At 54.5% G+C, this 12,438-nt stretch overlaps 1 protein-coding gene across 6 annotated transcripts in view; it reads left to right on the forward strand.

Moving 5' to 3' along the window:
- Positions 1–12,438, forward strand: part of LASP1 (LIM and SH3 protein 1) — a 59,471-nt gene that overhangs the window by 41,296 nt on the left and 5,737 nt on the right. For 5 of the 6 annotated variants that reach the window (NM_001265873.1, XM_077968560.1, XM_028835472.2 and 2 more), the window contains 3 exon segments: positions 3,965–4,115; positions 4,689–4,792; positions 8,833–12,032. In NM_001265873.1, the coding sequence (NP_001252802.1) occupies positions 3,965–4,115; positions 4,689–4,792; positions 8,833–9,006 (429 nt within the window). In that variant the 3' untranslated portion in view covers positions 9,007–12,032. 6 annotated transcript variants of the gene reach the window in all.

Raw genomic sequence — 12,438 nt, forward strand, 5'->3', positions numbered from 1 at the left:
CAGCCACAGATAAGAGGTAATTGAGTGGGTGTGGCTGTGTTCCAATAAAACTTTATTTCTGGAGGCTGAAATTTGAATTTCAGAGAAATTTCATGTGTCATGAAATATTATTCCTCTTTTGGTTCTTCTTCCCCCCCTCCACCGCCCCCTGCCAAGCATTAAAAAATGTGGAACGCGTTCTTAGCAGCCGGCTGTGGGCTGGATTTGGTCCATGGACCATAGTTTCCCAGCTTCTGCTCTAGACCACCCATTCTCAGACTTGAAGCCTGCTTCAGACTTACCTGGGAAGCTTTTTCCCAAAATGCATATTCCAGAACCCCAGCCCTGATTTTGTAGATTCTCTGGAAGGCCCCAGAACCTGCATTCTAACAAGGAGCCCAGTTGAGTCAGACACAGGTAGTCTGGAGACCACTTTTTTTTTTTTTTTTTCCTTTTTTTTGAGATGGAGTCTCACTCTGTTGCCCAGGATGGAGTGCAATGGCGCTATCTCAGCTCACTGCAACCTCCGCCTCTGGGGTTCAAGCAATTCTCGTGCCTCAGCCTCCTGAGTAGCTGGGATCACAGGTGCCTGGCCATGTTGGCCAGCCTGGTCTCAAACTCCTGACCTCAGGTGATCCACCAGTCTCAGCCTCCCAAAGTGCTGGGATTACAGGTGTGAGCCACCACGCCCGGACTGGAGACCACATTTTAAGAAGCAAAGCTCAAGGGTCTCCAGGATCTTGGTCTGTTCTCTTAAGCCAGTCCCGAGGCTTGGGGTGTGCAGTGCTGTGGGAGGCCCTGGCATCAGAATAACCGGCTCCTTCACTACCTTCCAAGAGTTTCCATCCAGTTGAGGGGGGACACCACCCACCGACAGCACAGCCCAGTTCCGGGTGCTGTGGAAGCCCTGGGTTCAGCCTGGAGCCAGGGCCAGCGTCCCAAGGATGAGGTGCCGAGATGGACCTTGAAGGATGAGAGAAGGCTGGACCGCCCTTGAGTGGCGAGGGTGGGCTGCCTTCAGGTTGACCTTAATCCCTTCCCTCCCTACCACCATGTGTCCAGATGACCTTGGGCAGGTCCCTTAGCCTCTCTGGATATTGGGATATGACATTGACTACCTCAGAGGCTTGTGGGGAGGATTCAGTGAGCTGATATGCATGAAGTGTATCAACTAGGGCTGCTGACTGGTATCCCCTTCCCTTGTCTTCCCCCACCACCCCCAACCAGCGGACAGGGTGCTGCTGAGGGAGTGGGCTGGGAGAGTCACTTCTGGCCTTGTCTTAGGGATCTGAGAGCAGGGCATGGGCCCCGTGTCTGGGAGTGCCCTGGTGCCCTTCCTAGTGGGGTTGGGCGTGGTCAGTCTGGCCGGGGCTGGCTCCCTCCCCCATGAATGGGCCCACCTGGAGGTCTTTTCCCATTCGAGGCAATGAGATATGTATGTGAGGCTCTGTAACTCATCTTTTTTTTTTTTTTTTTAATTTTGAGACAGAGTCACCCAGGCTGGAGTACAGTGGTATGATCTTGGCCCACTGCAACCTCTGCCTCCTGGGTTCAAGCTATCCTTTTGCCTCAGCCTCCCGAGTAGCTGGGATTACAGGCGCCTGTCACTACACCCAGCTAATTTTTGTATTTTTAGTAGAGACAGGTTTCACCACGTTGGCCAGGCTGGTCTTGAACTCCTGACCTCAAGTGACCCACCCACCTTGGCCTCCCAAAGTTCTGGGATTATAGGTGTGAGCCACTGCGCTCACCTTATCACCCACTTTTCTTGTGGTGTATTTTTGCTGCAGGTGCATGCAATGCAGGCCTCAAAACCCACCTGATATACGGTTGCCTGGGAATAGGGATCTTGACTTTTCCCCTGTCCCATATGAGCCTGGGGGCCGAGTCTGGGCTGGCCCAGGTGGGGCTAGAGCAGCTGGATCCAGGCATGTGAGGTGTGAAGGTATGGGCCTTATGCCTCATGGAGTGGCTGGAGGAAGGAGAGTGGGAGCAAGGGTGCCACAGGGTCAGATTGCCACAGGGCCAGGGTGCCACAGGGTCAGATTGCCACAGGGCCAGGGTGCCACAGGGTCAGATTACCACAGGGCCAGGGTGCCACAGGGTCAGATTGCCACAGGGCCAGGGTGCCACAGGGTCAGGGCGCCACAGGGTCAGGGTGCTGCAAGCGTGGGGAGTCACCCGTGATTCTCCAGGGTCTGGCTCTTAGGCTGAGATCTAGGAGACCTTGGCAGGCCTGTCTTTGGGAGTCTGGGGCAGCCCCAGAAGGCCATCTGGACAGTTTTCAGACCTGAGAGGAGGAAAGATTGGTGTCCAGAGAAGTGCCATGGGGGTTGGGAGATGAAGGAAGCCTGGGGCCGATCAGAATCTGAATCTAGCAGGCAACACCGAGGCCGGTGTTCTGGTCCCACAATGGGACTCAGCCTGAAGACGACAAGGTGGATGAACGACCGTTTCTCTCTGACTCAGTTGGCTAAGAGGATTGAGCTGGGGCTGAGGCTCTGGACACAAATGGGCCAGTTGACCCTGAGGTTTCTTTCTGGTAGTGGGGGTGGGGCTTCCTCTGGCTGACCCTGCTTAGGTCTCTGATGGAGGTAGCAGGGTCTCTGGTTCCCCCAAACTGGACAAGTCCTCCGCCACAGCACCCAAGGGGTCTAGGCAGAGTGCAGCTTCCCTCCCCTCCCCGACTTGGCTTGGTGGGCACCTGCCTCCCCTGCCCTCCTGACCTTGATGGCTAATGCAGCCAGCCCCAGACAGGCACAGTCACAGCCCTCAAACAACATGAGGTCCAACTCCAGACTCCTGGGCGGTGGCGGTCAAGGTGGGGGTCTCTGTAGCCAGTACTGCCCTGTGGGGGCGAGAGACTGACTTGCGGGCTTGGAGCCTCACATGCCTGCCTAGCGGGGTGTTCCTGAGGGATGTGACTTCTTTGGGCCTCTCTGCCCATTTTTGGAACCTGACCCGAGAAGGAGCCCATCTCCAAGACAATGTCTCACCCTCAGGGAGGGTCTGGCACTTTTTGTCCCTAAAGCCTGGGGTTCTCAGCAGAGCATCATCCTAGACTGTAGCACCCGCGACATCTTGCACACAAGAGGCGGAATCGCCTGTTGATAAAGAGCCAGGCTCTGGAATCTGTGATCTTGGGCCACTCACTTCACTTATCAATCCCTTCGTTTCCTTCTTGCCTGTTACATGGGGTCTGCAATCTACCCCTCAGGGGCGCTGACGAGCTCACATGAGCCTGTGACATAAAATGCCTAGCACAGCCCCAGCACAGTAAGAACTCAGTAAACCGCTGCTGCTGCTGTTACTGTTGATCAGGGCAGAAACAGAGCAGACCCCGCCTCCGCCGCAGGCATATAAAAGTGACCACTTGGCTGGTCGCGGTGGCTCATGCCTGCAATCCTTGCAGTTTGGGAGACTGGGGTGGGTGGATCACCTGAGGTCAGGAGTTTGAGACCAGCCTGGTCAATGTGATGAAACCCTGTCTCTACTAAAAATACAAAAAATTAGCTGGGTGTAGTGGCAGGCGCCTATAATCCCAGCTACTCGGGAGGCTGAGGCAGGAGAATTGCTTGAACCCTGGAGGTGGAGGTTGCGGTGAGCCGAGATTATGCCATTGCACTTCCGCCTGGGCAACAGAGCAAAACTCCGTCTCATAAAAAAAGAAAAGTGACCACAAACTTTGATCTGATTCTTTAGTTCCTTTAGTTCTCATGGCACTTTTACGTCAGTCATTTCATTGCATTTTCCAGCAACGTCTGAGGGAGATACTGGTGTCCCATTTTGCAGAGGTGAAAACTGAGGCTTGGCAAGGTTAGGTCGCTTGTCCAAGGGCACATAGCTGGTGCTTCCAGAGCAAGACCTGGCTTTCTCTGCCCAAAGCTCTTGGGGAGTCTCTCCCATCCCGGGATCTTGAGGGTCATGGGAAGGAACTGGGTGGTTTGCGGTGGGATCCTTTACCCAGTGCCTTCTGACCTTGCAGATAAAATACCATGAGGAGTTTGAGAAGAGCCGCATGGGCCCTAGCGGGGGCGAGGGCATGGAGCCAGAGCGCCGGGATTCCCAGGAAAGCAGCAGCTACCGGCGGCCCCCGGAGCAGCAGCAGCCTCACCACATCCCGACCAGTGCCCCAGGTGAGTGCAGAGCCTGTTGGTGCAGACCACCTAAGGCGAGGCCAGTGGGGTGGGGAGGAAGCCAGAGAAAAGACAGACAGACAGATACACCTTCTGGAGCCTTGCTCTTAACCAACAGGCAATTCAGCCTCTCGTGTGCAAGAGGGGACAGAGGACCTGAGGCCGGACCAGCTGGGGTGGGGGGTGGGGAGGAAGCCGGCGAGAGACAGACACACACACGCACATACACACATGCACGCACGCATGCATGTACACATGCAGGCGTGGAAAGGACTGCTTCCCAAGCCCCCAAGTCCCATTCTCATCCAGGATGAGGGCGTGAGCACCAGGATCTGGCCTGTACTGCGCCAAGAGGATTGAAAGGAGAGGCCCCCAGGTCATGGGGCTCAGAGCCCCTGCTGTGGGATACACCACACAGGCAGATGTGCACACGTGGACATCAGCCTTTGAGCTGTGGGGCTTGAGCCGGGTTGGTGATGGGGTCGAAGCGCATGGTATGGGCTTCTCAGGAGCTCTGGGAGGGGCTGGGTTTGGCAGGGCAGTTTTCGAGCCCTGTCTCCTCCCATCTTCCAGTTTACCAGCAGCCCCAGCAGCAGCCGGTGGCCCAGTCCTATGGTGGCTACAAGGAGCCTGCAGCCCCAGTCTCCATACAGCGCAGCGCCCCAGGTGGTGGCGGGGTGAGTAACGCTGGCCGGAGGGGAGAGGCCAGAGGCAGGGGGTCCTCAGGGAAGGCTTGGACACAGCTCGTGGATTCTCCTGACCTTTGCACCCACACTCTTGTGTGTGATGATAAGGATCTCAGCCTTATGAGCAGAGAGGAAATTGGTTGGCGTAGTGGGCAGAGGCTGGCTGGGACTGGGGCCCTGCATTCCACCCCTGGTGTACCATGGGCAGGTCAATCACCCTGCTTTGGGCGGGGTTTCCTTACCCCAGCTACCTGGGAACACACAAGGCACCTTTCTGTGTGGGGCCTTCCAGCCCTGGGCGCTGCTCTCCTCGCGTCATGAGGATGGCCCCCAAATCCTTCAGCTCTCAGGCTGCCCCTGCCTCTGAGGGGCCTCCCCAGCCATGCCGTGCAAAGCACACCACCCTGATGCTTTGCCTCACTCAACTCCACTGGCTGCCTTCAGAGCACTTTTTCCAACTAAAAAGAACTCTTTTTTTTTTTTTTTTTTTTTTTTTTTTTTTTTTTTTTTTTTGAGTCGGAGTCTGGCTCTGTCACCCAGGCTGGAGTGCAGTGGCGCGATCTCGGCTCACTGCAAGCTCCGCCTCCCAGGTTTACGCCATTCTCCTGCCTCAGCCTCCCGAGTAGCTGGGACTACAGGCGCCCGCCACTTCGCCCGGCTAGTTTTTTGTATTTTTTAGTAGAGACGGGGTTTCACCGTGTTAGCCAGGATGGTCTCGATCTCCTGACCTCGTGATCCGCCCGTCTCGGCCTCCCAAAGTGCTGGGATTACAGGCTTGAGCCACCGCGCCCGGCTTTTTTTTTTTTTTTTTTTTTTTTTTTTGAGACGGAGTCTCGCTCTGTCGCCCAGGCTGGAGTGCAGTGGCCGGATCTCAGCTCATTGCAAGCTCCGCCTCCCGGGTTCCCGCCATTCTCCTGCCTCAGCCTCCCGAGTAGCTGGGACTACAGGCGCCCGCCACCTCGCCCGGCTAGTTTTTTGTATTTTTTTAGTAGAGACGGGGTTTCACCGTGTTCGCCAGGATGGTCTCGATCTCCCGACCTCGTGATCCGCCCGTCTCGGCCTCCCAAAGTGCTGGGATTACAGGCTTGAGCCACCGCGCCCGGCCTAAAAAGAACTCTTTGTGTTGGTCACCTTCTCTGTGTCCCCTGCTGGGCTGGGGACCTGGCAGCATCCCTCTGGTTCAACTACTCTGCGCCAGGCCTATAGCAAGTGAATGATCTGTAAGTCCTGCCACTCACTCTACCCATGGGTGCCGCTGAGCCACCCTTACCAAGCTCCTGGCAGGCTTAGCGCCTCCAGGCTGGGTGCCTGGGAATTCGAAGTAGCTCACGTAGGAGAGAACAGATACTTAGAGAGATAAAATCGCCTGAGATAATGGCAGGCTGGAGCCTGATGCTCTGGGCACACAAACAAAGGTATGTTAGGACTGCCCGCGGCACTGGCACAAGAGTTAGTCTGAAGGATAAGGTTCCAGGCAGCCCAGCCAGTCCTTCCCTCCTTAATGGTCTGTCCTGGATGTGTGGGGTCCACCTCTGAATATAAAGCCACTTCCCTGCCCTCTGGGGGCTTACATTCCAGTCAGGGGGACAAACAAGAAAGCAGTAAGAAAATAGGTATATAAGGTAAGGTCAGCGGTGACATGCTGTGAAGAGAAAGACAGCAGGGTGAGGGATGGATAGAAAGCAGCTGGATTAAGACATTTGGCCAGGTGCGGTGGCTCACACTTGTAATCCCAGCACTTTGGGAGGCCAAGGCGGGCAGATCACTTGAGGTCAGGAGTTTGAGATCAGCCTGGCCAACATGGTGAAACCTCCTGTCTACCAAAAATACAAAAATTAGCCAGGTGTGGTGGCGTGTACCTGTAATCTGTAATCCCAGCTACTCGGGAGACTGAGGCAGTAGCATTGCTTGAACCGGAGAGGCAGAGGTTGCAGTGAGCCAAGATCGTACCACTGCACTCCAGCCTGGGCGATAGAGCAAGACTCCATCTCCAAAGAAAAAAAGACATTTGGCCGGGTGCAGTGGCTCACATCTGTAATCCTAGCACTTTGGGAGGCCAAAGTGGGCGGATCATTTGAGTCAGGAGTTCGAAACCAGCCTGGCCAACATGGTGAAACCCTGTCTCTACTGAAAATATAAAATTAGCCGGGCATGGTGGTGCATGCCTGTAATCCCAGCTACTTGGGAGGCTGAGGCAGGAGAATTGCTTGAACCTGGGATGTGGAGATTGCAGTGAGCCGAGATCATGCCATTTACACTCCAGCCTGGGCAACAAGAGTGAAACTCCGGCTGGAAAAAAAAAAAAAATGACATGACATTTGAGCAAAGTCCTCAATAAAGGAAAGAGTGAGCCGTGCAACGAGGACAGCAAGCGCGAAGGTGCTAAGGCGGGAATATTCTAGGAAAGTTCAAGGAGCAGCAGGAAACCCAAATTGACTCCAGTGGGAGAGGGGAAGAGTTCCAATTATACAGGGATTTGTGGGCCCCAGGAAGGCCTCTGGGACCTCTGATCTGTGCAGAGCGACATAGGTTTTTGGAAGACCACCCTGGCAGCTGTGTTGAGAAGAGGCTGGTTTAAGGGTAGAACCAGGGAGACCATCAGGAGGCTGTTACAGGATACAGGCATGGATGGGAGCGGCTCAGACCAAGACAGAGGCAGAATTGGTGATGAGAGAGACTGAGGTCACTTCATGAGAAGTGTGACCTCTTATCCCATAGACCTGTTGGTTTCAGACTGTCCTGTGGAGCCTCAGAGGCAAGTCAAGGGCAGTGAAGGTCAGGGGAGGTAGAATGTTGTCTATAGCTATAGGATTTCTTTTTCTTTTTTTTTTTCCTCTCTCTTTTTTAAAACTCCATCCTGGTAGTAGGTGATGCTGTAGGATTTTGTGTGCCTTACTGGACATTACCTAGATCTAGGGCTTAAGCAGCAGATTTTGGCTGAGGCTTGGAAGGTGGAACCTGATAGACACATCCCCTGAAGACTTTTCTCCCAAGGAAAGGTCTTTGTCCTGAACTTGGACAGGACACATCATGGCTTCTGAAAGAAACTACTGGTGCTTATAATCATGCAAATAATAGCATACAGGTCATGTTTTTTCTGTTTTTGTTTTTGTTTTTTCTTTTTTGAGACAGGGTCATGCTCTGCTGCCCAGGCTGGAGTGCAGCAGTGGTGCAATCACAGCTAGCTCACTGCAGCCTCAACCTCCTGGGTTGAAGTGATCCTCCCACCTCAGCCTCCTGAGTAGCTGAGACTACAGGCATGTACCACTAAGCCTAACTAATTTTTTATTTTTTGTAGAGATGGGCTCACACTTGTAATCCTAGCACTTTGGGAGGCCGAGGCGGGCAGATCACTTGAGACCAGGAGTTTGAGACCATCCTGGCCAACATGGTGAAACCCTGTCTCTACAAAAAAGTACAAAAATTAGCTGGGCATGGTGGTACACACCTATAGTCCCAGCTACTCGGGAGACTGAGGCAGGAGAATCACTTGAACCCAGGAGGTGGATGTTGCAGTGAGCCAAGATCGCGCCATTGCACTCCAGCTTGGGTGACAAAGCAAGACTCCATCTCAAAAAAAAAAGAGGGGGAGCGGTGTTCTCACTATGTTTCCCAGGCTGATTTCAAACTTCTGGGCTCAAGCAGTTCTCCTGCCTTGGCCTCCCACAGCGCTGGGATTACAGGTGTGAGCCACTACACCTGGCCTGCGTGTCATATTTTTAGACATTACTGTGTCATCATGGCTGGTGGACCTTACTGCAGTCCTGTTCAGGGGAGGTGGGGCAGAGCTGATGTGGCCCAGTCCCTGTTCTGCCTCTGGCCCTTAATAGCTGCCAAAGGTTGTAAAAGATCGATTGCTCTCAGAAAGCAAGACACAGAGGTAAGAATCTTTTTAGCAGAGCCTGGTGCTCCATTTCTGAGTTCACTGCTCCCCCAGGCTCTGCTCCAGGGTCCTGGAGAGTTAGAAAGAAATGCTCAGACCCAGGTGAGCCGGCATCCAGGGCCCTAGGCTGACCACACTTCCCCCACAGAAGCGGTACCGCGCCGTGTATGACTACAGCGCCGCCGACGAGGACGAGGTCTCCTTCCAGGACGGTGACACCATCATCAACGTGCAGCAGATCGACGACGGCTGGATGTACGGGACGGTGGAGCGCACCGGCGACACGGGGATGCTGCCGGCCAACTACGTGGAGGCCATCTGAACCTGCAGCGCCCCCATCTGTCTTCAGCACATTCCACGGCATCGCATCCGTCCTGGGCGTGACCCGTCCATTCTTCAGTGTCTCTGTTTTTTAAAACCTGCAACAGCTTGTGATTCCCACCCCTCTTCCAGCTTCTTTTGCCAACTGAAGCCTTCTTCTGCCACTTCCGCGGGCTCCCTCCTCTGGCAGGCTTCCCCCTTGACCGACTTCCTGGTTTTCTCTCTGGATGGAACGGGCGTGGGCCTCTCTGGGGGAGGGTGAGGCCGGTGGGGCAGGGCTGGAATGGAAGACCTACCTGTTGGCCTGTGGGCCTCGCCTGCCCCTCCGTTCTCTTCCCTCACGTCCTCCTGCCCAGCTCCTCGCGTACCCACACATTCCAGGGCTGGGGTGAGCCTGAGACTCCCAGGACCCCAGGGCAGGGGCTCCCTACATTCTCCAAAGGGGGATCCACTTCTCGGTTCCTGGGATGGCGACGGGCGCTCTGCCGTTGTGTAGGGACCAGTGGGATGGGCTCTACTTCTCTTTCTCAGAGAGGGGGCTCTGCCCACCTGGGGTCTCTCTCCCTACCTCCCTCCTCAGGGGCAACAACAGGAGAACGGGGTTCCTGCTGCGGGGTGCATTCATCCCCTCCCCACGCGTTCCTTCGCACACTGTGATTTTGCCCTCCTGCCCACGCATACCCGCAGCGGGCAAAGAGCTCCCCAGGAAGCACCGCTTGGGTCAGGTTCTTGCCTTTCTTAATTTTAGGGACGGCTACCGGAAGGAGGGGAACAAGGAGTTCTCTCCCGCAGCCCCTTTCCCCACGCCCACCCCGAGTCTCCAGGGACCCTTGCCTGCCTCCTAGGCTGGAAGCCATGGTCCCGAAGTATTGGGCAAGGGTGCCTCAGGGCCTTTTGGTCTTCAGCCTCCCTCAGCCCCCAGGATCTGGGTTAGGTGGCTGCTCCTCCCTGCTCCTCATGGGAAGATGTCTCAGAGCCTTCCGTGGCCTCCCCTCCCCAGCCCAGTGCCAAGTGGACTTGGAGCTGCACCAAGCCAGCAAGGACCACTAAACCTCCAAGACCTGGTGTGCGGAGGCAGGAGCATGTATGTCTGCAGGTGTCTGACATGCAAGTGTGTGAGTGTGAATGTGAGAGATGGGGCAGGGGTGTCTGTAGGTGTCTCTGGGCCTATGTGTGGGTGGGGTGATGTGAGGGCACGAAGAGCCGTCTTCCCCCGAGAGTTTCCTCAGAAGCCACAGTGAGAGGGGAGGGCTCCTGGGGGAGAGAAGTTCCTTATGTGTTTTTGGAATGAAGTTCCTCCTTCTCCCCATCTCTGAGTGGAGGAAGCCCACCAAACTGCACTTTGCAGCATGCAGGGTGGAAGGTAAGAGGTTAGTGTGGAGTTGGTGGGGCTGCCACAGGGTCTGCACCCTGCTGGGGCTAAGGGGTAGAGGAAGGCTCTGTCACTCCAGGCATGTTTTTCCCCATCTCTGTCTAGGGCTGCAGAATAGGGTGGCAGAAGTGTCACCCTGTGGGTGTCTCACTCTGGGGGCTCTTTCCCTAGACCTCCCCATCACTTACATAAAGCTCCCTTGAAGCAAGAAAGAGGGTCCCAGGGCTGCAAAACTGGAAGCACAGCCTCCGGGATGGGGAGGGAAAGATGGTGCTATATCCGGTTCCTGCTTTCTGCTCGCAGGTGGCTGTGACAACCCTGGCCTCACTTGATTTCATCTCTGGTTTTCTTGCCACCCTCTGGGAGTCCCCATCCCATTTTCACCCTGAGCCCAACCAGGCCCCCCGCTGTTGGCCTCTTGTCCCTTTGCACACTTGTACCCCCAGGTGAGGGGCAGGACCTGAAGGTGTTGGCCTGTTCAACAATCAGTCATCATGGGTGTTTTTGTCAACTGCTTGTTAATTGATTTGGGGATATTTGCCCCAAATGAGAGGTTGAGGAAAAGACTGTGGGTGGGGAGGCCCTGCCTGACCCATCCCTTTTCCTTTCTGGCCCCAGCCTAGGTGGAGGCAAGTGGAATATCTTATATTGGGCGATGTGGGGGCTTGGGGAGGCAGAGAATCTCTTGGGAGTCTTGGGTGGCGCTGGTGCATTCTGTTTCCTCTTGATCTCAAAGCACAATGTGGATTTGGGGACCAAAGGTTAGGGACACATCCCCTTAGAGGACCTGAGTTTGGGAGAGTGGTGAGTGGAGGGGAGGAGCAGCAAGAAGCAGCCTGTTGTCACTCAGCTTAATTCTCCTTCCCAGATAAGGCAAGCCAGTTATGGAATCTTGCTGCAGGCCCTCCCTCTACTCTTCCTGTCCTAAAAATAGGGGCCATTTTCTTACACACCCCCAGAGAGAGGAGGGACTGTCACACTGGTGCTGAGTGACCCGGAGGCTGCTGGGCGTCTGTGTTCCTTACCAGAACCATTACATCCCTAGAAGAGCACAGAGCCCTGAGGGGCTGGGCTGTGCTGGGCTGAGCCCCCGGTCTTCTCTACAGTTCACAGAGGTCTTTCAGCTCATTTAATCCTAGGAAAGAGGCATCAAAGCTAGAATGTGAATATAACTTTTGTGGACCAATACTAAAAATAACAAGAAGCCCAGTGGTGAGCCAAGTGTGTTCTCCCAACACTGCCTCCTGTTTTCTCCCTCTCATGTCCCTCCAGGGAAAATGACTTTATTGCTTAATTTCTGCCTTTCCCCCCTCATACATGCACTTTTGGGCCTTTTTTTATAGCTGGAAAAAACAAAATACCACCCTACAAACCTGTATTTAAAAAGAAACAGAAATGACCACGTGAAATTTGCCTCTGTCCAAACATTTCATCTGTGTGTGTGTGTGTGTGTGTATGTTTGTGCGTGTGTGAAGCCGCCTACTCATCTTTTTATATGGGGTTGTTGTCTCATTTCAGTCTGTTTTGGTCCCCTCCCTCGTGGGCTCGTGCTCGGGATCAAATCTTTCTGGCCTGTTATGATTCTGAACATTTGACTTGAACCACAAGTGAATCTTTCTCCTGGTGACTCAAATAAAAGTATAATTTTTACCTGCTGACTTGGTTTCCTCTCTGGCTCTGAGGTGCTGTTGTGTGTGTGTCTAGCTGTAAGGCGCTGCTGCTGTATGTGTGTGTGTGTGTAGCTGTAAGGCGCTGCTGCTGTGTGTGTGTGTGTCTAGCTGTAAGGCGCTGCTGCTGTATGTGTGTGTGTAGCTGTAAGGCGCTGCTGCTGTGTGTGTGTGTGTGTGGCTGTAAGGTGCTGCTGCTGTATGTGTGTGTGTGTGTAGCTGTAAGGTGCTGCTGCTGTATGTGTGTGTGTGTGTAGTTGTAAGGTGCTGCTGCTGTGTGTGTGTGTGTGTGGCTGTAAGGTGCTGCTGCTGTATGTGTGTGTGTGTGTAGCTGTAAGGTGCTGCTGCTGTATGTGTGTGTGTGTGTAGCTGTAAGGCGCTGCTGCTGTATGTG

The sequence above is a fragment of the Macaca mulatta genome, chromosome 16 (assembly GCF_049350105.2).
Source record: "Macaca mulatta isolate MMU2019108-1 chromosome 16, T2T-MMU8v2.0, whole genome shotgun sequence".
NCBI classification, from domain to species: domain Eukaryota; kingdom Metazoa; phylum Chordata; class Mammalia; order Primates; family Cercopithecidae; genus Macaca; species Macaca mulatta.